The sequence below is a fragment of the Gekko japonicus genome, unplaced genomic scaffold (assembly GCF_001447785.1).
Source record: "Gekko japonicus isolate JY-2015 unplaced genomic scaffold, Gekko_japonicus_V1.1 scaffold1237, whole genome shotgun sequence".
NCBI classification, from domain to species: domain Eukaryota; kingdom Metazoa; phylum Chordata; class Lepidosauria; order Squamata; family Gekkonidae; genus Gekko; species Gekko japonicus.
Window position 1 is genome coordinate 472592 of NW_015172593.1, and position 25935 is coordinate 498526.

The following is a 25935-nucleotide window of genomic DNA, read 5'->3' on the forward strand; positions in this document are numbered from 1 at the left end:
GTGGGGACCCCTGCTCTACCTCCAGATGGGCCCCTCGTGTGTCTGCTTCAGCGTTCCACTTCAGACTAGTCTCAGTCCTGCCAGGGTTCCAGTGTAACATTAAAAAACACCAAAGTCAATAAAGCTCTAAACATAAACCACTCTTTTGTCAGTTTCTTGCAACACCCTTTATGGGGCCCTAGACCTGATATACACGAAAACATAATTATATTAGATGTAAATGTTTTTACAAAAGCATCCACAAGGACAAGGTAGAACCGTGCACTATAAAGGCATGCACACTCTTCGGTGCTATTATTTAAAGAGACCGTTCTACACCGTCAATTACCAAGCAATCCCCTAACAAAAATATACAAAATTGACAAAACAAACCTAACCTTGAGAGTATAATAAGGCAAAGAACAGTCTAACTTACAATAATAATTAAACCATCTCTAATGATGTGTTTGCAAAAACGTCCACAAGGACAAGCTAAAACCATACAATGTAGAGGCGTGGGTATTCTTCGGCACTGTTCTTTAAAGAGACTGTTTTACACAATCAATTGTCAGAGAATCTCTTTGCAAAACTTTACAAAATAAACCTAACTAACCTAACTTTGAACATAAGGCTGGGAACAAACCAACTTAGAATAATGATTAAGCAGTCTCTATTGTTGACTCTCTTTTTTCATTGCAGAGATTTTGCAGTTAAAGTAGACGGCAACCTGTATGCCTCAGACTGAAATCTGTCAAGACGTGAATGTGACGTGCCTCTCTGGATTGAAGGCTGTTTCGTGAAACTCCTTTTGCAAAACTTCATCAGAATTAAATTATTTCTTGATTTGTTTGGAACCCATTGTCCTATCACAAACTCTAATGGGAAAATCACCCTTATGAACTGGCAGCAGCCTTATATTTTCACCTTATATTTTTCAGAGTTTAGAAGGGTTCCAGCACGGCATAGTGGCTAGAGTACCAGACTAAGATACGAGAGGCCCAGGTTCATATCCGCACACTTCCATGGAAAGTTGCTGGGTGACTTTGGTCCTATTGATTTCTTTCAACCTAACTTACTTCACAAGGCAGTTGTGAGAAAAAATATAGAAAGACAGAACAATGCTGCAAGCCACCTTGTCTCCCCATTGGGGAGAAGAGCAGGGTGTAAAGATCTACTGCAATGACAATGCCATTGCAGTTTCCCCTCAAAATTCCCTCCTCCCAAAAACTCCTTCCTCTCAAAATTTTGCTCCAGCATCTGGCCACTATTTCAAAACTCAATTCTCAACTTCGCCAAACTGCTTTGTCAAAGGAGGGTAGTGTCTTCAACCCCTTCCCCCAGATCTGGAAAATGCCTTTCTGGCTGGCTCATTGGGTTAAGGCTCAACTTTGCTACAAGGCACACCCCATATTTTGGCAGGCAGAAGCATCACTCATGATCAGCACATTCAGGACCTGTGGGTGCTTTGCCAGCTACATCGATTGTCCTGCTTTTATTAAACTGTGCAACATCACCCAAAGTGGCGATAATAGCTTATTAAAGCCACATTACTCAGGGTGGGTTTGTCCTAAATACCAAATGGTAGAGGGAGAGGAATGGGTTGGGGGGTCCTCAGAAATTGGTAGCCAGTGAGCAGTGGCTGGAGAGTAAAGCCTGGGGTGAGAGCTGCCCACTGGGTAGAAAATAATCTCTCTCTCTCTCTCTCTCTCTCTCTCTCTCTCTCTCTCTCTCTCTCCCCCCTCCCCCCCCCCCCCCCCCCAAGAAGAAATCACTGCTAAAGACCTGGTCAGAGAAGCCAGTTCCTAAGTGGACTATAGAAACAAATGACATAAAGATGTAAAGAACAGATTAATCCTTCCCGCTAGCTACCTGAAGCCACCTCCAGAATACCTTAAGGTCAGGCCTTTAGCAGCCACTACCTTTGCTGGTTTCCCCCCCATGGCCATGAAGGCTAGAATCTTAGATTGATATGCTACCATCTGCGCTCAGAACACTGATTTCCCAGCGTTCCTCTCCATTCCTGCAGCCCCTCCAAAGGAAAGATCATTCCTGGGCTCTCTGGACCTGTACAGAGGAATTGTCCTACTACATAGGGTTGCCAGCTCTGGTCTGGGAAATTCATGGCAGTTCCCACGAAAGGGGAATTTGGGGAGGAATCTCACCAAGAATCTATGGTATATCATAGATGGTACCCTCCAAAGCTGCCATTTCCTCCAGGGAAAGTGATCTCTGTGGCCCGGAGACCAGTTGTAATTCCCAGGGAACTCCAGGCCCCACCTGGAGGATGGCAACCCTCAATCCCAGACAGCTGGAGTGGGGAGAGGGGAGAGGGTGAAAACACTCCCCCTGCGACTGTCAGAAGGAAACATTTTCATCGACTCTCCTGCAGCACCTCTCTCTCCCCACTCTGAACATTCTCTGTCTACAGATGGACCAGTACAGGCCTTTTTAAAAGAAACCTACAAGTCTTAAGTCTGACATATGCATATGATTCCACACTAGATGCCAGACATGCTAATTCAAAATACACTATCAGTTGGGCAAGGAATGATTCTCAACGATCATGGATTTTCAGTTTAGAGGTGCTCACCTCATACACCGTGAACTGGCTCTGGGCCCGGGAGAGCTCCCTGTAGCTTGTAGCGAACTCTCCAATGAAATCATGGCTGTGGAGCAAAAAGAAAAAGAAGGAAGAAGCAGAGGTGGTGCCAGTGCAATCTGAACCCACAGCAAGTCTTAGGTAGCTAAAGGATATGGCAGTTTGGTGTAGAGCCAGTTTGGCGTAGCGGTCAAGTGCGCGGACTCTAATCTGGGAGAACCGGGTTTGATTCCCCACTCCTCCACTTGCACCTGGCTGGATGACCTTGGGCAAGCTGTAACTCTGGCACAGCTGTTCTTGAAAAAAGAGCTGTTTCTGTCAGAGTTCTCTCAGCCCCACCTACCTCACAGGGTGTCTGTTGTGGGGAGGGGAAAGGAAAGGAGTTTGTAAGCCGCTCTGAGACACCTTTGGGTAGTGAAGGGTGGGGTATAAATCCAATCTCGTCATCTCGTCTCGTCTTGGCATGAGCTTTGAGCAGGAGCCCAGGAATTCGAGAATCCGGGCTTCTCCCTTAGCAAATCTGAACCATCTGCTCCACCTTCACCAATACACTAGATACTTCTTTCTCTAAGAGCCAAACTACATTTTGCAATATTTGATGTGCTGTGGTGGGGTTTGCCGGATCTGAATTGTAAGCCTCCAGTCACCTGTCACCCTGATGAGAACTAGTTTCCCAAGGATGTGTGGACCCTGTTTGGATCCAGACTGTTGTGCAGCAGAGAAAGGGCTTCCCTTTTGTACCATATTCCTAACCCAAAATTGTCTGGAGGAAGCACTATCTGCCCCATCGAAGGACTGAACATGCACTGATGGGCTGCACAGGGCAAATAGTGCTTGCTCGGGGCCATTTTGTTTTGGGGAAATGGTGCAGCAGGAAGACATATGCGCCCTCTCCATGCATGCAACCATCCCAATCCAAATTGAGCTGCATGCACCTGGGAAGTGAGAAATTCAGGTACACATCTGATTGCAGAGACTGAGGGAGGACCTGGGGGAAACATGACATATACTTAGGTCATGCTGGTGGAGTGAGCTTCAGACCACAGGTAAGGGATACTGCTACGTGGCTCCTTGCAAGGGGAAAACTAGCATGGGAGACAGTGAGCTGGATGAAAACCTTTCTTGCCATCAAGGCCAGCATTGGGGTAGACAACCTTGGGTAGTAGGACTGCCAGGTCTCCTGGGGGGGCAGGAGTTTGCCTGCTTTAGGAGCCCTTGTTCTGCCAGCCCGGATCTGGCCAGTAGGGGAAACCCCCCCCCAAAGTTCCTGGACCGAGCTGACATACCCGGCGTGATGGCGTCACCTGGAGGTGACATTATCACAACGGGTATGTCGCCGGGGGGGGGGGGCTCTAGCATTCGCCTTGAAAACTCTATGGTACCATAGAGTTTCTAGCTGCGTCCCCCTGATGTGCCTAGCGCAATGACGTCACTTCCGGGCAATGTCATTGTGGTGCGTGCACCAGAAGATCCCAGGAGAAGAGCTTCTCCCCCCTGCCAGAGAAAGGTGGGGACCTGGAAACCCTATTGGGTAGGTGCCAAAGGTGAATGGTCTAAGGAGGGCCTACCACTGAGCAGTAGTAGTGACCGCAATGACCTCTGGGTAATGGCAGTCAGAGATATGTCCTCACATAGAGACACTAAGTCTGCCCACCCTTTCTCCTTCCTTCCCATAGGTGGGAGCAATGGTTTCTCCATTTTGTCCCTTCCTCCACAGCCAGGCAGAAGACAGGCAGTTCGTGTCTGCCCCAGGCCGCTGTTTGCTCACTTGTCCGAGCAAGAAATGACGGCTATTAGGAGGAGCAGCTGCCAGCCAGTAGGGGAAACCAGTGAGTGAGCAACAGCTGCTCCTCTTAGCCAGCACAGATGTTTCTTTGCCCAGGCACCTGAGGGAGAAATCTAGGAGGGGGGCCACTGCAGAGTATCTTGCTACAAGTCCCCCGAACAGACCCTACTTCCTGCTTTTTTAACATCTTCAAAACGCAGGATCGTTCCCTTCCTCCTGGCCCTTGGTAGTGGGGCAGTGCCATCTGCCCCCTCATTTTTGCTGGATAAGTTGATCCAGCTCATGGAGCGTGTTTTCAGCTGGGCTTTAAAAGCTGAGGCATTCAAGCTGTTTACTATATCATGACTTGAAATAGCAAAGAGTCCTACAGCACCTTAAAGGCTGGGACATTTATGGGGGCATCAGTTTTCATGAGAGAATCTTGAAAGCGGAGAGTGGGAGAAATGAAAGTTCTGCAAAGAGTGACAGAAGATGTCCTCAGGGCACCCACAGCATTAGGGTTCCCATTCCCCAGGCGGGGGATCCCCCGTTTTTTAGGGTTTCTGCCTGCTGGTGGCCAGCTGGCCGGCGGGGAAACCCCGCCCCCAATCAGCAATGTTGCCGATGATATTGCCGACACGATTACATTATGTGGAAGTGACGTCATCACATGGGGGACATCACATGGTGATGCTCTGGTTTGAGGGCAAAACTCTATGGTTTGAGGGCAATTTTACCAGAGTTTTGCCCTCAAACCAGAGCATCGCTGAATGACATCCACTACATGATGATGTCACTTCCACATGATGTCATCACATTGCTGTTTGGGGGTGGAGCCCCACCCCACTCCCGAAAGGCTCCCTCCCACCCCCTGCCAATTCATGGTGAGTACCTGGCAGCCCTACGCACCACAAACGTACATTTCTGTTTCGCCTGAGGATACCCCTCTCCACCTGGCCATCCAGGGCTTGCTGTTGCTTATCTGAAATATTTTGTCCATTTATGCTAGACATAAAGAACCTGTCTCAGTGGTTCTTAAGCCTGTTATGCTCTCTAATGGTTTGTAAACATTATGTGTCCAATGTATACATCCTGGATCAGGCCTCTCAGCCCCAAACCCTCCCTGCTAATTTCAGCCTCAGTTCTGTGATATATTGGTATTCTTGCTTTAAGAACAACTCCCAGAGGCTATTTAGAAAGGAGGGGCTCAGGTCTTGTGACCATAACTAGAGGAGGAGTTAAAGTTACTGAGCCCTAGTTATGGCCCGTTCTATTAGCTGGCTATTACGTTCCAATAAAGGCCGTTTTTATGACCACTACTGCCTCCAGCGCTGATCCTTTCCCTTCCTAAAGACATAAGAAGCTCAATATAAAATACCATCAACATAAATTTGTCCTGATCTGAATGGCCCAGGCTAGCCTAATCTTATCAAACCTCAAAAACTAAGCAGGCTTGGCCCTGGTTAATGTTTGGATGGGAGACCACCAAGAAAGTCCAGAGTCACTATGCAGAGGCAGGCAATGGCAAACTACCTCTTTTTAAAAAATATATATTTTTATTAAATATGAAAAAACAGCAATGCAATCAATATTCTATAGTAAAATAAACCCAAAGTTATAACATTTTGCAACTTAACCCATTGAATGTTTCACATAGCTATCAATAAAAAACCACCTCTGAATGCCTTTTGCCTTAAATCGGCTGCGACTTGACACCACTTTAGAACTGCACCACAAATAAATGTGCAATGACTCTTCTCTTTGCTTAAGGCTGTAAGTACGATCCTGATTAACATATTTAGGTGAGGACTTCCAGTTTTGACTGGCAGTCAGCAGATTAACCAACAACAGTTTGAATGGATCCACAGCTGGGAACTGCTTCCAGTTGCTACCCTGACTTCTCAACAATCTTTTCCCAATATAGCCTGGGCCATTCAGGTCAGGGCAATCTATACATTATGCCAAATAAGATGGCAGAATTCTCAACTGCCCTAGCTCCTGCTACAGGTGATGATATTTTTGAATGTTCCCCTGTGTAGAAAACTTTCACACTGAAGGGAGAAAGGTTTAGTGTAACTCTCTTTCAGATGTGCTAGTTAATGTCCTGGGAGGTTTTTAGACAAGGAAATATTAAAATATACAACTTTGCCTCTATCTAATGTAGTGGTACAATCGAGACATTCTAAATCCTTGGTCTACCGCCTCTTTCTGCATAAAGGCTGCCCCTCAGAATGAGAGAAGATTCTAGACCACGCAGAGACCCTCCACCTCACCTGCCGTCGCGGTCCCAGTCGTACACGTCAATTTTCACTGTCCTGAAACACCAATAACAAAAAGAAGGAGAAAAAAGATGACTTTTGTGGAAAGGTTTCAACTTGGGGATCATTTTAATCCTCAGGTTAAAAACAAAGAGAATGGTAGAGACAGCAGAGTTGATATCCACCATCATGTTCTTCCCCTACTAAGTCACTTCATGGCACCAAGACCCCTACCAGTGAGGTAGACAGGACTTCCCTTCCTTCCTCCCCCCCAAACAGAAGGGACCCATGTGCTCCTCCTAATGGTAGCTGTCAGGGCTTTTATTGTAAAAAAAGCCCAGCAGGAACTCATTAGCATAATAGGCCACACCCAACAGCAGAAATTCATTTGCTTATTAGGACACACACCTGACAGCACAGCCCATTAGCATATTAACCCACACCCCCCATGTTCGCAGAAGTGTGGTCGTTCAGGCACACTCACCTTTTGCTTCTTATTCTGTTTACCTTGTTTGTTGTCAAAACCCAGGGCTTTTTTGTAGCAGGAACTCCTTTGCATGTTAGGCCACACACCCCTAATGTAGCCAGTCCTAATGAGTTTCTGCTGTTTGGTGTGGCCTATTATGCTAATTAGTTCCTGCTGGGTGTGGCCAACTCGGGAGCCAGCCAGAACTCGGTTCCTGTGCATTCCTGCCCAAAAATAGCCCTGGTAGCTGTTCCTTAGGGTGAACAAAGGATGTTGCACCTCATCCTCTCCGCCCTCCTCCAGAGTACACCATACATGCGGCCAGGCTCTGACCTGTCATAGTCCCCGTTGCACAGAGCACGCACAGGGATGGAGAATGGCTGCCATACTGGATTCAGATTGTTCTTCACCACCTCTGTCTTGTGGCAGATGGTGAACCTGGAAGCACAGAGAGGTCATGGCAAGCGGGCACGGAAACAGAGCACGAAAAACAAGCCCTGTTGGCTCCGGCTGTGAACAAGGGACACTCCAGTGGAGTATGTGAGTGTTTAAAGGCATGGGCTTGGGGGAGGACACAAAATATCTCTTGGAAAACAGAAACACCTCACTACCACCATACGACAAAAGAAGGCTTCTGTGCCTCCAGCAGCTGCACAAAAGTAAGCATTTTAGCAGCACCTACAAAGTGTTAAAACCCTTGGTTGTGTCCCTAGTGTGTTTCTAGGGCTGGAAAGAAACTGCTATGCACCTCTTTGTGGCTGCACAGCTACTGCGGAATATGTTCCCCAACTACTCCTCCAGGGCCAACTCAGATGTATTTGGAAAGCAGTTCTGTAGTGAATGGTCCACACAGGAATATCAGTGCCCCCTTAATTCTCAGAACCAATATGGACAGTCATGCTCAGCCATGGTTTCCAGCAGCCCCTCTCTCTCTCCCTCCCTCCCTCCCTCTCTCTCTCCCTCCCTCCCTCTCTCTCTCTCTCTCTCTCTCACACACACACACACACACACACACACACACAAGATCACTCCTTTTCACTCTGGATAAATTAACCTGGAGTAACTAGAAACCAGAGATCCCATGCTTGGAACTATTAATAATGGAAACAGTTATTTATTTAAAATACTCTTACCCTGCTATTTTTTCTAAAAAAAGGTTTCCTAAAATGTTTCATGCCATTCATAGCTATGTCACTAATTCACATCATAGTTCCAGGTGGGTGTCCGTGTCAGTCTGTGGCAATAGAACAAAAATCGAGTCCAGTAGCATCTTAAAGAAAAACAAAACAGACAGAAACCCCTGGAAAATTTTGTTGGCCTTTAAGGTGCCACTGGACTTGAATTTTGTTCTAAGGCACATTATGTATTCTTATTTATTTATTTACCATCTTTGTCACTGAGAGTAAAAGCAGATTAAGCAGTAACAGTTCATACAAAGAGACATCTAATAAGTCTTAACTACTTGAATTTATTAACATTTCATATATTACTCTACAATGGGGACCTGAAGCAGCTTACATCATTCTCCTCACTTCCGTTTTATCCTCACAACAACTCTGTGAGGTAGGCTAGGGTGAGTATGTGTGACTGGCCCAAGGTGAACTTCTATGGTAGAGTAGTGTACTTGTTAAGAGTGTTGGATTACTATCTTGAAGACACCTGAGTCAAATCCACACTCATGCCATGGAAGACCGATGGGGGACCTTCGGCCAATCACAATCTGGCCCCGGTCACACGGGCCGGATATCACGGGGGGGGGGGGAGGCGGGGTGCCCTGGAGCGAACTACCACGCGGCAGCTGGATCAAACGTCCCGCCGGACGTCCCGCCGATGTCCCGTGTTTGGGGGGAGGTGCCGATCATACCTCACTCCTGCGGCGTGGCAAAGAAGCGGCGCCGCGGGGGTTGTGTTGTTTTTTTTTAACCCAAGTGTTTGCATGCGCCGTTGGGTGCTTGCGCACACCCATGGAGACTTGACAAAAAAAAACTTTTCGCAAAGGGACATAGGCGGGTGCCGGCGGATGCCGGATGCCATGAGCTAACACCGGAAACGTGATCTGACGCCCACCCTTGCCCCACGGTTTCCAGAAACTAGTACCTTGGAGGTACTAGTTTTTTACAGTGCATCTTCGGAGTGAAGCCTCGGGTGAGCCACGGGAGCTCTACGCTTCCCAGACGTGGTGGTGAGATCGCGCCCGGAAAATCCACCTATCTTCTGTCTCTCTAGCGTGCCTAATGCTCCGTGTGACCGGGGCCTCTCTTAGGCTAACATACCTCACAGAGTTGTGTTGTGAGGATAAAATGGAGGAGAGAAGGATGGGTCATCGCTGGGGAGAAAGGCGAGGTATTAATTTTAAAAATTGGGTCTCTCAGATCCTATTCTGATACTTCAGCCAATGAACCACACAACCTGACTTTCCCAAAGGACAAGCCTATTTTATGGATCTATCTATAGGCTCTGGAACAATTGGAACTATAAGTTGTTATGGGCCATATCATTCAAAGGCACTGTATTTTAGTGTGTTATTGTCTTTTAGATTGTATATTTGATCTATCATCTATGTAAGCCACCTTGGATACAGGAGATGGGGGGCACAAGTTTTCAGATAAATAAATGCAATCCAATCCTGGATTGGAGCTGGGAAAGGGTAGACACAAACCCAGGCCTCTGGCCAAAGAAGCCAGTTGGCCAGATCTGAACTTTGGCCTTCCCTACGGCTTTAAATTCCTCTGAGGAAGCAGCATAGGGTTGCCAGCCCTGAAGCCTGAAATCCCAGGAGCTTTAGGAGACTAGAGCCTAGTACACAATCTGGTAGCTATTCCTGTTTCATGTAACATGGCGACAATGGCTCTTTTCCTGTACGTGGAGACATTTTGCTTGATTGAAGGGCCACAGCCTCCCATCCTGATTTGGAAGTATGTCTGGGTGTAACTATTGATGTAGGGGATATTGTGGCTTTTGGATCAGAATTGTGAAAAGGGTTAGGGTTGCCAGGTCTGGGTTGGAAAATACCCGGAGACTTTGGGGGTGGATCCAGGAGAGGGTGGGGGTTTGGGGAGGGGAGGGGCCTCAGCAGGATACAAGGCTATAGAAGAGCCCAACCTTCAAAGCAGCCACTTTCTCCAGGGGAGCTGATCTCGGTCAGCTGGAGATCAGTTGTAGAAACCCTAAAAAGGGTTGCCAACTCTGGGCTGGGAAATCCCTGGAGATTTTGGGGGTGGAGTCTGGGGAGGGAAGGGCTTGGGGATTGGTGGGACCTCAATAATGACACAGGGTCCACCCTCCAGAGCAGCCATTTTCTCCAAGGAATCTGATCTCTGTAACCTGGAGATCAGTTCTAACTCTGGGAGATCTCCAGGCCCCACCTGGAAGCTGGCAGGGCTACCTGTGAAGCCTGCAAATATATTTCAGTGTCAACGGCCTTTAATAAGGTCATGGAAAGAATACAGTCTAACTTTCTTCGTAAGATTTTGGGCCTACCCTCTTGCGTGCCATATGCAGCCATGTGTATAGAAACACACCAAAGACTCCTTGAAACTAGAGTATGGATTATTGCCATCAAATTTTGGTTACACCTATTTTTTAAAAGAGACAACAATGATCTTATTGCTCGTATGTTAACGGAGTCCCAGTCTTCTATGTGGCTTTGTCATATAGAAGAAAAAATCCATTCAATTGGGCTTAACATTGGAGACCTATATCTGTACACAGAAAAGTCAGCCTTTAGGCTGATCAGGCAAAGACTGGTTGACATTGAGAGGCAGGTTCTTGAGAGCCGTGGAAAAAGTAGATGCTCACCCCTTAATTTGGAGCCTTTCCCTTTTGGGCATAGGGCTGAGTATCTAACTTGTTAAACGAAACCGGGGCAACGAAGAGCATATATGTTAGCAAGGTTTAATGTGTTGCCATCAGTAGTATTATATGGGAGATTCCAAAAAATCCCATTCGACAGTAGATTGTGTTCCTGCACTAAGCAGGAGATGGAAACTCTTGAACATGTGTTGCTTTCATGTACTTTCTACTCGCACCTGCGCCTTACATTCATCGAGCCATGGTTGAGAAAGTATTCAGGGAAACCTGATAAATGGAAGATTTACTTTTTGCTGACAACCCAGAATCACATAATAATTGAAAGTGTTGCAAAATTTCTGTATGAAGCTTCAAGAAAGCGTTCAGTGTTCCTTGCAAATTGAGTCTTATGTTCTGTATGTTATGCCAATAAAGGTCGATTCATTGATATTTCAGTGTAACCCTCCAAACAGTCTTGCACCGGGCAAAGTGCGTGAGAAGCCAGAGAGAATCATCATGGCAGGCAGAATTACATGTCCCGTCGACAGGCCTGCTTACTCTTATGGAGGCAGCTTCCCTAGTGAACGTGTGTGTGTGTTTGTAAATGAAGGGGACCCAGCAATACCAGGAAGGCAACTGCATGCTCTGGGAGTATGTTTGTCAGTGTGCCTGGTAGGCTGGATGACTGGTTGTCAACCTCCAGGTGGCACCCAGAGACCTCCTGCTGTTACAGTTAATCTCCAAACTACCAAGATCAGTCCCCCCAGAGAAAATGGTTGCTTTGGAGGGTGGACTCTATGGCATTGTATCACACCGAGGTTCCTCCCCTTCGCAAACACCACCATCCCCAGACTTAGGGTGGGGGCTCCCCTGATTTTCAGGGCTTCAGCCCGCCACCAGCCAACTGGCCGGCGGGGGAAGCCCCACCCCCAACCCCCAAGCACGAGCATCTACAGCCACCCCTCTTCCTTCTCTCCAGAGAGACTTAAAGGGCCCTCTAGCTGATGGGGGGGAGCATGTGACCCCGGAGGGCCCTTTAAATCTTGAAGGAGGGGAGGGAGAAGGGCAGCCCCACTGGCCAAAAGCATTTCAAGTCCTTTAAATGCATTTGGCCAGTGGGGGCCAGGCCTCACACACCTGAATTACAAACGGCATTGCCGCTTTGAGTTCAGGCACTCGGCCGACAGCCACCCCTCTCCCTCCCCTCCTGCAAGATTTAAAGGGCCCTTCAGCTCATCGATGGGCCCTTTAAATCTCCCAGGAGGGGAGGGAGAGGGGGTAGCTGTGGGTGGTCGCTGTTGGGGGCGGGGCTTGGGGCAGGAACATGCCCAATGTAATGTCATCATCTTGGGGACGGCCCCGTCCTCTACAGGAATGACCCCCCCAAGTCCCCCCGCTGGGGACAAGGCCGGACCTGGCAACCCTCCCCAGACTCCACCCCCCAAATCTCCAGGTATTTCCCAACCCACAACTGGCAACCCTGGCTGGGTGTCACGATGGTCTTGAAGGGGGGCATTTCTTGCGTACGTGCCATCCTCGTTGCTGCGGTAGAAAACGAGGAAGGGGTCGGATTTGCCGAAGAAATCCTTCTTGTCAAGCTTGTTGGCACACAGTTGCATGGTGACAGTGTCCTGGAAGAGAAAGGCTAGATCAGATCAAGGGAAAGCAGTGATGATGAGAGAGTATCAAGAACAATCATGTATCGCTTGGGAGGCTGGAGGAGACGGAGAGAGGCGGGAAAGGGGGGGGCACTTAGCGCCAAGGCATCGACTTTGCAAAATGGACAGACTGTAAATAGAGGAGAAGATACGGAGGGAAAAAGCTGGTTTTATGGCTCAAAATGAGGTTGATCAAAGAACAGTGGGGTAAAAGGTACTCTACCAGATTGGCGTGGTAGTCAGTGTTTGGGAAGAAAATGACAGAGAACGAGGAGAAAAGGGTGTGAAGGAGCTGAGTTATGACAGCAGCAGCTAATGCACACCAACTCTGCCATAAGAAATCTGCAGAAGTCACGGTTGCTGTTTCCTACGGTGGAGATGGTTTCCAAGACTTGGGGCCCTTGCGTCCAGGACACAGAACATCTAAGTTAACAGTGCCTAGTGTGGCTCTGGATGAGTATCACAATGGGGTTACGTTTGCCCAGCATTTATTTCAACATACAACAAGTACCGTGCACAGATGATTATAACATATCATAAATAGTTTTCTATTTTTTGAAAAATATTTTTAAATTAATTTCTACATATATAATTAATCATCTTAATCACAATTCACAATATAAGAGATATCAAAAATATCAAATATCATCGTTGTACAATAGCTTTTGAGATTCCTGGAGATGATATTTGATATTTTTGATATCTCTTATATTGTGAATTGTGATTAAGATCATTATATATGTAGAAATTATTGTAAAATATTTTTCAAAAAATAGAAAACTATTTATGATATGTTATAATCATCTGTGCACGGTACTTGTTGTATGTTGGTTTTCCTACTTACCGTGGGTCCTTGTTTGGTTTTGTGAATTGCAGCATTTATTTCAGGCAGCGGTTTAAAGGGAACGTTCCATTATCAGGTCTCCATTTAATAGAGAGATGCATTCACCATTTCCTACCCCTGGAGGAAAGCCTCCTATTAAACATCAGATGTGGGGCGGGGGGAGGAATCCAAAAGGAAGAAACACAATCCTTCCCGCTTTCATGTCAGATGAATACTGCCAGAATTGCCTTAACATTGACGTTTGTGCAGCTCAGAACGGATATACATTTGAAGAGTCGATACTTCGGGGGTTTAAAGCCCGAGTTTTCCATCATCTTTTCCCATCTTGCACAGATTGTTTTATATTACAGGTCTGAACAAGCATTTCCATTTAAAAAAAAAAGACAACCACAAGCATTCTCCTCCCCGGTGATATATTCCATACAACAGGTTGCCAAGATGTGAAACTCACCCCCTTTCCTCTAGAAAACAGAAATATCTAGGGGAAATGTACAATTTTCTTTCCAGGTACCATACCCAGTCCAGGTGATGAGCTAATCGACTGGAATGGAACAGACTCAGTACCGTGGACATGCAAACAGCCATTCCATGATGACACCTATAGCCCGTCCTTTCTCCAAGGAGTTCAGAGCAGCTTAGATGTAGCTTCCCCAGAAGTCTTCGTATCCAGGCAGCCTGCAGACCTGCTACTAATGCTAAACATCTAAGAATCCAACCTGCCATTCAAAAATACTATTGGCAAATGTTCTTAGCTGTCCATTCTCCATTCAAACCAATGGGTCTGAAATGCAAAGTCTGACTTGGATGGAAGCTTAACTTTTAGAAAGCAAAACTGAAAAGCAAGGGTTGTATGTAATGTCCAGCCCTGCTTCTCTTCCATAGTGCAGTCATAGTCCCGCTGTACACTGCATTGGTCAGGCCACACCTGGAGAACTTTGTGCAGTTCTGGAGGCCTCACATCGAAATGGATGTGGACAGAATGGAGCGGGTGCAAAGGAGAGTGACGAGGATGCTCGGGGGCCTGGAGACCAAGCCCTATGAGGAAAGGCTGAGGGACTTGGGAATATTTAGTCTGGAGAAGAGGAGGCTGAGGGGGGACAGGATTGCTCTCTTTAAGTATTAGAAGGGCTGCCACTTAGAGGATCGCAGGGAGCTGTTCCTGTTGGCAGCAGAGGATAGGACTCGCAACAATGGGTTTAAATTACAGGCAGAAAGGCTGGATATTAGGAAAACATATTTTTTTTACAGTAAGAGTTGTGCAACAGTGGAATCAGCTGCTTAGGGAGGGGGCGAGCTCCCCCTCACTGGCAGTCTTCAAGCAGCGGCTGGACAAATACTTGTCAGGGATGTTCTAGGCTGATCCTGCATTGAGCAGGGGGGCTGGACTAGATGGCCTGTATGGCCCCTTCCAACTCTGTGATTCTAGGATTGCAGCCTTATCCTAAATATAGCTACTGGGAAAACTAGGGCCAGGTATGCAGCACTGGTGTGACTCTTGTCCAAAAATACCATGTGGACTCTGTCAATCTTTTCAAGTTCAGATGCACTTGCAAAATCAGTGATCAGGCCTCCAAAATCTCATACCTCTTTGGCTGCAGTGTCTCTACCTGCCACTACAGTTAGTGCAGAAAGACTCCTTGTGAACATATTCTGTGGGAAATGTAACGCCCCCTCCACATATTTTCCATCTCCTTCCCTGCTCCCATTTCTATGGTTGAGATCTTGGTAAAAAGGCCTTCTTCTAAACTCTGGTGAACCTTGACAGGATGTGACTAGACAGGTCACAGCTCAAGCCAATCTATCCGTAGGGCATGGCTGTGCTGCTGACCTCGTTCTTGTTTCTGTGTCCCACCCGTACCACTGCAAGTTTACTCCCTGCATGCGGAGAGGCACTCACCCGGCAATTGCTGAGCTCTTCGGCAGACAGCACAATGGTGCCACACTTTTTCCCTGGGACCCCCCTAGAGAGAGACAGACAGACAGAGAGAGAGAGAGACTTAGTGCTAGTTCAGATGAGCTCACCCACTCATGGTGGCTAGCAGAAATCATTATTATTCTTCCCTTTGGTGTAGTGGTTAAGTGTGCGGACTCTAATCTGGGAGAACCGGGTTTGATTCCCCACTCCTCCACTTGCACTTGCTGGATGACCTTGGGCAAGCCATAGTTCTGGCACAGCTATTCTTGAAAAAGAGCAGTTTCTGTCAGAGCTCTCTCAGCCCCACCTACCTCACAGGGTGTCTGTTGTGGGGAGGGGAAGGGAAAGGAGTTTGTAAACTGCTCTGAGACTCCTTTGGGTAGTGAAGGGTGGGGTATAAATCCAATCTCTTCTCTTCTTCTTCTCCTCCAGGGAACTTAAGGCAAGACACTTGATCCTTTCCTCCCCTTTTCAACCTTGTAAGGTAAACTAGGGTAACAGAGAGTGACTGGCTCAAAGTCATGCAGTGAGCTTCATAACTGAGCGAGGATTTGAATGTGGGCCCCCCATTCAAAGGCCTGATTCACATATGCAAGAGAATGAGAAAATGTATTGGTAAAGCCACATCTCCCAGTGTACTCTCACGCACCTGTTACACTCTTCAGATAGCCTTCTCCTGGTGGTACCCTCTCCTGAAGTCCAACATACAAATTACTTTTTTACATGTGTTGGGACATGGGTGACCAACCCAACTCATAGTCAAACATCAGAGTTGGGACCAATGCTCCCTCTAAGCTGTGGAGTCTTGTGAGCAAAAATTCTACTTTGTGAGCGACTGGCGTTAAAGTTGTGAGCGAGCGATTTGGCTACTTCAGACATTAGTTTCCTCTGGAGCCATCCTTCCTGAGCTAAGACAAAAATGTGTGAGCCGGAGGCTAAAAAAACGTGAGCTAGCTCACACTAACTCAGCTTAGAGGGAACACTGGTTGGGTCTAACCTTTAAATGCTTCTTCATCACCCCATTCAGCTCCAAACGCTGTAAAGGGGGCAAGAGGGACTTCAGGCTTCCCTCCCAGACCAGTTTTGCCAGGGGAAACTTCTGTGTAAGGGCTATTCCCCCCCCCCCCAGCCATCTCTGTTGGCAAAAACGGCACAGGAGAGAAGCATGAAGTCTCTCTTATCCCCTCACAGCCTCTGGCAGTCACCACGGAGTGACTAAGAAATCTTTAAAGGTTGGTCCCCACTCTGACATTTGGCTCCAAGTTGGAGCAGGCACCCTTTCCCACACAGACATCAGGAAGACAAAGAAACAAAATGGTGCAGAGGGAAAAGAACCTTTAATAATTGTACAACTCTTATGCATTTCGCATGCAGCTTCGTCGGGGGAATCAACTTTCATATTCTTGTTAGTTCCGTTCCCATACATACATTTGAACAGACTCTAAAAAGAATCTGAAAGTAGATTTCCCCCTGACGAAGTAGACTTTCCAATTTCCCGGGGGGGGGGGGCTGGGGCTGAACCAGAGGCATTGCTTTCCTATGGGCAAGGGGGGCTCCCGGGGGCGGTGGAGCACCTTCCTGAAAATTTCGGCGGGGGCTGACGCCCTGCCGCCCCCACGAAGATTACGCCTTAAGGCTCACTGGTGCCCTAAGCACTGACCAGTCTTGGTGTTCCCCCCTCCTTTCCACACTGGCCCAGTCCATTTTCGTTGTTGACCTGTCTGACCAGATATACAATGCAGGTTGCAGCAATACAAACATTTATTCATATGATAACACAATATACTGTACAAACCTATGACACTGCACCTCGCCAACAAAAAATAGAAGATAACCCTAGGGTGCACCATGATCAATTTGCACTAGTATTATCAATTTTATCAAAAAAAGTTTTTACAAATCTTTTTTTTTCTTTTCACCCTTTCCCCAACTTTGTCGTGCCCCCTTTGGTCCTGGTGCCCTAAACACATGCTTAGTCTGCTTAATGGTTAATCCGGCCATGGCGTAGGGGGTGTACAATTATTAAAGATTCGCTTCCCGCTTCCCACACCATTTTGTTTCTTTGTCTTCATTTTGCCTTGGTGAGGCCCCCTTTCCTTTTCACCAGATATACATCAAATATAATGTGTATTTTGGCCCTGTATGGCAACAGGTCACTGGGTTTATCTGTGGTAGGTCCAGTTCTCTGTCACAGCCTACCAGAGTGAGTTCAGAGGGCGCCTTCTTACACTGCATTCTGGACCGTATCTAAAAGCATTTTCTTCCAGATGGCAAGCTGACAGATTTGGCTGCGTTTATAATTGTGTGCAGTCATTTTATTTTGTCGATGGACAGCTATGATTTGCTGGTTTGCTGGTCACCCGAGATATAAGTATTTTAAACAAATAAGCCCTGAGATGGAAGAATGGATAGCAGTTGATGGACTCCAACTTTCAATCGCTTTCTTTTTGAAGCTAGTTTCAGAGGGTAGCCCTGTTGGTTTGCAACAGAAGGGACAGATTCGAGTCGAGGAGCACCTTAGAGAACAACAGAGCTTTCGAGAGTTGACGTTCTGACGAAGGGTGCTCTGATTCTCAAAAGTCTGAAAATGTTGTTGGTCTCTAAGGTGCTGCTGGACTCGAACCTAGTTCTTCTTTTTGAAAACTTTTATCAAGCAAAAAAACCACACAAGTGCAGCAGGAAAAAGGGTTTTACGCTAGGGGTCTCCATCCAATGGCTCTTGAGGCAAATGTGACTCAGGAGGACAGAACCAAACAGGGCTTGTTACAAAAGGAAATCGAATCTGTAAGTTCAAGTATGGTCGGTTCCAGGTTTTGGGGTGCCCTGAGCAGAGAGGGCCAGGGAACCACTCCCCTTGCTGGTACCTTCCTACCAACCTGCCTGCCCAACTCCCACCACCTGCCTGCGCCTGCTTCCTCCCCCCTCTCCCTGTTCACGTTCCCCACTGCACACACCACATACACACCCTTCCGGCAGCAGTGCATGTGGCTAGGAGTGTGGGTGGCAGGTGGACTCACAAGCAAGTGGGAGATGGGCAGGGATAGTGCCCCTCCGAAGCCTGGGACCTCAGCAGACTGCCCCATCTTGGGGGAAGGTGATGCCAGCCCTGAGTTCATGTCCGTGGGAGGGTTAGGTAGGCTATCAGAATAACCTTTGCCTGAAGGAAGAAGCAGGCAAAGATTTTCATGGGACTTACAGGCTTCTTAGAGAGGCTGCATTGGAATGGCAGGGGATCAGCTGCCAGTAACTCAGGTGCAAATGATGCAAAGTAACAAACCATATGCAATGCAAACCATGTGCTTAGTAACTCAGGTGCAAACCATGTGCCTTTGCACCAAAACAATTGTGCAGTGTGCACCTGTTTGTATTTCTTACTTATTGTGTGATGCTTCCCAATAAAAGACTCACAAGAGCCGGTGTTTGGCCTACAGAAATTTAATGGATTATAAAGCAGTCTGGCTTTTTTTGTAGCAGGAACTCCTTTGCATAGTAGGCCACACACCCCTAATGTAGGCAATCCTCCAAGAGTTTACAGAGCTCTTCTTACAGGAGCTACTGTAAGCTCTTGGAGGATTGGCTACATTAGGGGTGTGTCGCTTAATATGCAAATGAGTACCTGCTACAAAAAGAGCCCTTAATGTTCATTTGTAGGTCTTCAGGTAGGCCAGCAGCTTTCTTATACTGGGTCTCTGACAATCCTTTCCTCTGAATCTTGATATAGTTTGGTGCCTTAATGATAAAAGGTTGACTTCTGTTCTATGCCCTTTCTTCATATGCTGTGGTGGTTTTCTGTTCACAGGGAGTTTTTCGCGTGGAGGGCACTCCGAAATCTGATCCTTCATCTGCAGTCCGAAGTGATGCCATCCGTTCTGCCACCTCATTCTCCAGCAAGTGTGAACTGGGGGGCTAGGTCCAATAGTCTAAGCATCATACCACAGTGCCTTGCTTCTTTTTTCTTTTTGGTAGTCATGTCGACCTCTGGTGATTGATCCCCACTGGGGTCCTGGAGGATATTCAGAGTGGTGGCTGAAAAAAGCCTCCCCCTGTCCTCCCAACTTGGTATTCCAAGGAAGCCTCCCATCCAAGTACTAACCACAGTCAACTCTGCTTAGCTTCCAAGATCTGACATGACCAAGCCTGCCTGAGCTATCCAGGTCAGGTCACAGTGCCTTGCTTTTGATGAGGTAGCTGCCACTTGCTGGACTGCAAATTTCAAATGGTGCCCCCCCCCCTCACTTGCAAGGACTTTTTTAGCAGCAGCCATGGCCCACTCATCTCCTCTTCACTTATGAACATGCATTGAAAGGGTCACCAAAACACACCCTTTTCATTTAAAAATAGCCACATGACTTGGGTCACATGACTCCCAGGATGCACTGCTTTACAAAACCAGGCTGTTCCTGGTCAGCTCCCCACATATGGAAGCAGACAGCTAAGAAAAGACTGATGTGACATACAGCATCGATCATCATGACCCTAGAGCCAAGCACAATTTGAAACAGGGACCGCTGATCAAAAAGCTGTGGGACTGAGGTACCTTGCCTAGAGGAGGTACGGCAGGGATTGGAGCAAAATGGGAGGAGGGTCTGGATGTCATGGTGGTCATGCCCCCCCCTCCAATTTCCTTTTTACAGAATTGGCAACACCAATTGGTGTGGCGTCTTATCCGCATTGTGTTTGCATATACGAGACCAGCCACAGCATGAGGCATTTTCTGTTGGAAATCGTTAGAGCTGGGGACAGGGCTCCCAAGTACTTACCTTAATTCGGCGGGGGATGTATAGTTCTTCGCGGGATCATTCCCACGGGGGAAACACAGGCGCTGCACTATTCCGTCGCCCAGACGTGACGTAGGCATGTAGCCAGGCGACGCTCTAGCAATGGGGCTGGAAACTCGATGGTACGTGCCTACGTCACGTCTGGGCGACGGAATAGTGCAGCGCCTGTGTTACAAGCAAGAATCCTCTGGCGGGGAAGCATGTGTCCCCCGCCGGTTCGTAGGTAGGTACTTGAGAACCCAAGCTGGGGAGAGACTGACAGGTCCCAAGTTCTTTGTTTTTCATCAAACCTCAAGGAGGTTGAAATAGACCCCTAGTATCAAAGTAGACGTCACTCAAAGACAGATGTGCCAGGCCAGTGGCCCCACATGGGCAGGCTCCCAATGAAATACTCCACTCCCAACCCTCCAAACTGGCCTGATCCTGCAGGCCTTGGCTTGGACCCTCATCGCCCCTTTCCATTTGCATTAGCTACTTCCACTCATGGACATGATTGCTCTCTCTAAGTATTCGAAAGGCTGTCACAGAGGCAGCAGAAGATAGGACTCGCAAATATGGGTTTAAATTCAGGGTGGGAAGGTACCGGCTGGATATTAGGAAAATATTTGTTTACAGTTGTGCAACACTGGAACTGCCAACCTAGCAGTTCGAAAGCAAGAAATTGCAAGTAGATAAATAGGTACCACTTCGGTGGGAAGGTAACAGCGTTCCGTGCGCCTTGGTGTTTAGTCATGCCGGCCACATGACCACGGAAACGTCTTCGGACAGTGCTGGCTCTTCGGCTTTGAAACGGAGATGAGCACCGCAACCCTAGAGTCGGATTCGACTGGCTTTCGAGCAAGGGAACCTTTACCTTTAACACTGGAATCAGCTGCCTAGGGAGGTGGTGAACTCCCCCTCACGGGCAGTCTTGATGCAGCAGCTGGACAAACACTTGGTCAGGGATGCTCTAGGCTGATCCTGCATTGAGCAGGGGGGTGGACTAGGTGGCCTGTATGACCCCTTCCCACTCTGTGATTCCAGGATTCTAACTTTTGCCCATTCTTCCCACTCCCTGCTGCCCCACTATGGTGGTCACAGGGGCACAAGTCCAAGGGTCAAAGAAGCCCGCAGAGGGAGGGGGAGGCTGGACAGTCTCTGCTGCTCGTACCGCACAGCTGTGCTCTCGTTGCCTAGGGTGGAAGCCCATGTGAGGACCACCAGCATAGTTGCATACAGGCCTGGAGTACAAAGACTCAAGCCACTTTCCCTACACTTTGCTGTCATTCTGCTCCAGGGACCTGAATTCCACTTTTTTACTAGGGCGGCTAAGCAATTAAATATTTTAATCAATTAACTGGGTTGCTTTGATCTGATTAATCAATTACCTGACTCATTTTTTTCCCCAATGACATGTTTCAAAACAAAGTGAAGGTGCCCTTCTGAGGATCTTGGAGAAGTTTCCTGTTCTGTTCTAAATCAGCAAACAGAATGTAAGGTTCCAGGCAACGGGAAAAGCCTTATTTAATTATTTTCCCTTCCTTTTCAAACTCTGGAATACCAAGCCATCTCCACTCCAGTAAGCCACAAGTGACAAAAATGATGAAGGATGAGGAGAAGAAGAAGAAGAATTGGTTTCATACCCCACCCTTCACTACCCAAAGGAGCCTTGGAGCGGCTTACGATAACCTTCCCTTCCTCTCCCTACAGCAGACACCCTGTGAGGTAGGTGAGACTGAGAGAGCTGTGACTGACCCAAGGCCACCCAGCTGGCTACACAAGGAGGAGTGGGGAATCAAACCCCATTCTCCAGATTAGAATCCTGCCGCTCTTAACCACCACACCAAACTGATATGGTGAGAGATCCATATTTAAAAGATGTCCTGGCTGCTATTTCAACTGTATACCATCCGTTTCAGCTGCCTCTGATCCTTAATCTCAGAGGGAAATGGAGAAATCATAGTACTTTATTCTGGGGAAAGAGATGATTCATTGTTTGGATATTCCTACACATACCGTGAATGAGGAAGCTCACACCACAGAATGGAGCTCCCACGCCTGTGTAACTACGTGAGAGTGGAGTGCCCCTTTCCCCTGCACACCTCGAGCTGCCTTAGACAGAGACAGCTGATTGGTCGGTCTAACTCAACACACACACACACATTGAGCTAAATCGACCAGTGAGCTTTTTCTCCCATCAAACTGCAGACAACTTACAGCAACGCCACAGGGTTTTCAGAGCAAGAGACATTCAGAAGTGGTTTGCCATTGCCTGCCTCTGCATAGCAACCCTGGATTTCCTTGGTGGTCTCTCACCCAAGCTCTAACCGGAGCTGACACTGATTAACTTCCAGGATCAGGCTAGCCTGGGCTGACAGTTTGGTGTAGTGGTTAAGTGCACGGACTCTAATCTGGGAGAACTGGGTTTGATTCCCCGCTCCTCCACTTGCAGCTGCTGGATGACCTTGGGCAAGCCATAGTTCTGTCAGAGCTGTCCTTGAAGGAGCAGTTTCTCTCAGAGCTCTCTCAGTCTCTCTACCTCACAGGGTGTCTGTGGTGGGGAGGGGAAGGGAAAGGAGTTTGTAAGCCGGGTATAAATCCAATCTCTTCTTCTTCTACTCTGGCTGGCAGTAGTTTTCTGCGGTCTCAGGCAGAAAAAGGTCTAGCACCTTCTACCCAAGATCCTTTAACTGGAGACAAAGAGGATTGAACCTGAGACCTTCTGAATGCACAGCATGTGCACTACTACTGAGGCGTGGCACCATCTTCAGAGACTACTGGCCCTTAAAGCAGCCTAAAGACCAAGAGCATCACGTCTCTTTCAAAGCATTTTGTCCCTCCAAGCTGGGTACAAATGCATACAAATGCAACAAATCTTCCGAGGAGAGACCAAAGGTCAGTATTGTTTTCTGTGCTCGGCAGCAGCTCTCTGGGTTCTCCGTCAGAGGTCTTTCCCATCACCTCCTACGTGAACCTTTCGACTGGAGATGCTGGGGATTGAACCTGGGACTTTCTGCATGCCAAGCAGATGCTCTTCCCCTGAGCCTCACAGCTCATTTGCTCTCAGCGAGTAACTGAAAAATACAACGTGGGTTCATGGAAAACAACCTTCTTTCCTGGGATATATTTTTCTCTTCCTATTAATTTCCTTGACACTGAACACAGAATACTTATTAATTCATCGGCAAGGCATTGTAGCTGTGCTGCAGAACGTGTCCGAATGGGTGACACAGTTGCTCTCCTGTCTTATCAAGAGGAAGAGGGTTTACTGTAGCTGAATTAAGAGTTTATCAGCAGACTTAATCATATTAATCGGGACTTGAGCAAACGCATCTCTCAATCACAGCCGTCGTTAGAATGACTTACCCTAACTAGAGAGACTGCATTATCAGTTGTGAAGGGACATGTAAGCACAACACAGAAGTATCTCTATGTGGGCACCAAACCTCCTCCCCGCCCCCCCTTTGCATTTGTCATGTGCTCCCTGCTCTGATCTGATGACACCCCTGGCTCTTTCCTCTGCCCAGCGCTGGCATTGCTGTCCTTGCTATGCTGTGCCCACTGCAAGCTGCCAGGAAGGCTCCGTCAGAGAGACAGCCCTGCCAGTCGGGAATCTGCCCCCGTTCTCGGCCTCCTGCCATTTAGACCAGCTGCACTAGCTCTGTGCTGCGTATCTGTGGCACAACGCTATGGCAGCTGCCTGTCCTCGGGAGAGAGGGGAAGAACAGGTAACTGGAGCAGGGGACAGGGATGGGCAAACTGACGGGACGGCTACAATCTCCGGGTCTAATCTCTGCCCTCCGAAGCCCTCCCCTAGTTTCCTCCCAATGTTCAGGGTTGATGATACCGCCGTTTCCTCTGTCTTGGCTAACGCAACTAATGCGCTCAGTGTAGGGGTAAGTCTTTAGGAACGTTCCCCAGATATCCGGCTGAACCCCTCGACTTACGCGAGTGTCCGCTCCAGGCGACCTCTTAGGGAACCGATGACCTCGCCCAGGGCCACATAGGCTTGTCCCAGGAAGTCCTACCAAACAGAGAAAGATGGGTGGGGTCTGGGACACAGAACGACTAGAGAAGGGAGCCCCCGCCCCCACTGGAGTGTGGACTCTTCTAAACTCGGCCTCCCTTTCCACCTTCCTTCGTTCACTGCAAACACAGTCCTCCACTGTGCAATACTTTCCTCGAATGCTTTTTAGCTCAGTGAAAAATACTGGTCTTCTACCAGTGGACGTTCCTAGCACTGGTGGGATCCCCTCTCTGCAGTGGAGGACTGCTTCTGCCATGGAAAAGAGTGCAGCGTGAGCCAAACAAGACTGAGGATCCAAGTCGTAGTCTGTCCCCCACGACTTATAGTGACCCCGTAGGATTTTCAAGGCAAGAGACATTCAGAGGTGGTTTGCCATGACCTGGCCCTGCATAGCAACCCTGATATTCCTTGGAGGTCTCCCATCCAACTACCAACCAGGACCAACCCTGCTTAGCTTCCAAGATCAGGCTAGCCTAGGCCATCCGGGTCAATCTCCCACCTGTTCCCGCACCCTGTACTTCACTACCAGAGGGTGGTGTAGCCCCTTTGGAGGACAGGAGGCGCCTTACCTTCTACAGGTCATGTTCAGCAAAGCAGCATGGAAAGGAAAGTTAGGAGTAATTAGTTACTTGGCTGAACTTCTAAATGAGAAGCCCCCCTACCCTCATTTCCTCTGTGACTGGTAACTGTACGGACCCAGGGGACCCCAGGCCTCCGGAGCCAAGGGCATTTCGAAAAGGAGCAAAGCAGAGCCAGCCCCATGTGCGACGGGTTAGGCACTTGCTTTGTGGGAGGGAGTTTCGTCAGGCAGCACCTCCTCCCCACAGACAGAAGCGCCAGACTGCATGACGGAAGTATAAGCAGGCCAGTGCCAGATCCTGAAAAGGGTCCTGTGCCTTGCGCTGGAAGAAAACGGTCTTCAGGGTGGCTTTCCAGGCAACAGACCCAGGGCAATACTGACTCATATGACAATACAAACTATCAGGGCTTTTTTTCCCCTTGGGGAATGTGCCGGAACAGAGTTCTGGAACCTCTTCGACAGAATTCTTTAAAAAATGTTTAAAAGTTCATCAGTTTTCAGTATACGGATTGAAAACTTCATTTCCCTCTTGAGAGTTCCGGCACGTCTTTTTCCAAAAGGAAGCCCTGCAAACTATATAGGGCTTCTATCACAGAAATCCCAAGGGGGAGAGAGAGAGAGCCCTTCCCTTTTGGCAGACTTTCTGGGGCCTGTCATAACTGGGTACACCTGGATCCTGCACATATATCCAGGGTGGGGTGGGGAGAGGAGTTGGAACCATACTCACATGCTTGGAGATGTTGCAGGTCTTGGAGTCCACATTGTAACTGGAAAAGCACACCAAGGTTAGTATTTCCAAGCTTGGCCTAAAGCGTGGTTTGGAAAGGGCTGGTGGCAGGGCAAGGTCAGTATTATGGGGCCCCTGCCAAGGCAGATACATCCCAGCAGGGGGCACACCGTCGACCCCTGGAGTCTCCAGGCTGAGCGGCAGGCTCTTTTTGTAGCAGGAACTCCTTTGCATATTAGGCGACACACCCCTAATGTAGCCAATCCTCCAAGAGCTTACAGTAGCCCCTGTAAGAAGAGCTCTGTAAGCTCTTGGAGGATTGGCTACATTAGGGGTGTGTCTCCTAATATGCAAAGGAGTTCCTGCTACAAAAATAGCCCTGATTGTCAACTCTGGGTTGGGAAATTTCTGGAGATTTGGGGGTTGGTCTTAGGGAGGGTAGAGTCTGGGGAGGGACGAGAGCTTAGAAGCGATCTGATGCCGTGCAGCCCACACTCCGAAGCAGCCATTTTCTCCAGGGGAACTCAACTCTGTCATCTGGAGATCAGTTGTAATTACAGGAGATCTCCAG

At 48.1% G+C, this 25935-nt stretch overlaps 1 protein-coding gene across 1 annotated transcript in view; it reads right to left on the bottom strand.

The window, feature by feature from the left end:
• Positions 1-25935, bottom strand: part of CPNE9 (copine family member IX) — an 81619-nt gene that overhangs the window by 12473 nt on the left and 43211 nt on the right. The window contains exons 5-12 of the mRNA XM_015421535.1: positions 25365-25404; positions 25278-25280; positions 23978-24054; positions 15256-15319; positions 12384-12487; positions 7401-7505; positions 6617-6658; positions 2570-2645 (exon numbers count right to left, since the gene is read on the bottom strand). Coding sequence (XP_015277021.1) covers positions 2570-2645; positions 6617-6658; positions 7401-7505; positions 12384-12487; positions 15256-15319; positions 23978-24054; positions 25278-25280; positions 25365-25404 — 511 coding nt within the window. The remainder of the gene's footprint in view (positions 1-2569; positions 2646-6616; positions 6659-7400; positions 7506-12383; positions 12488-15255; positions 15320-23977; positions 24055-25277; positions 25281-25364; positions 25405-25935) is intronic.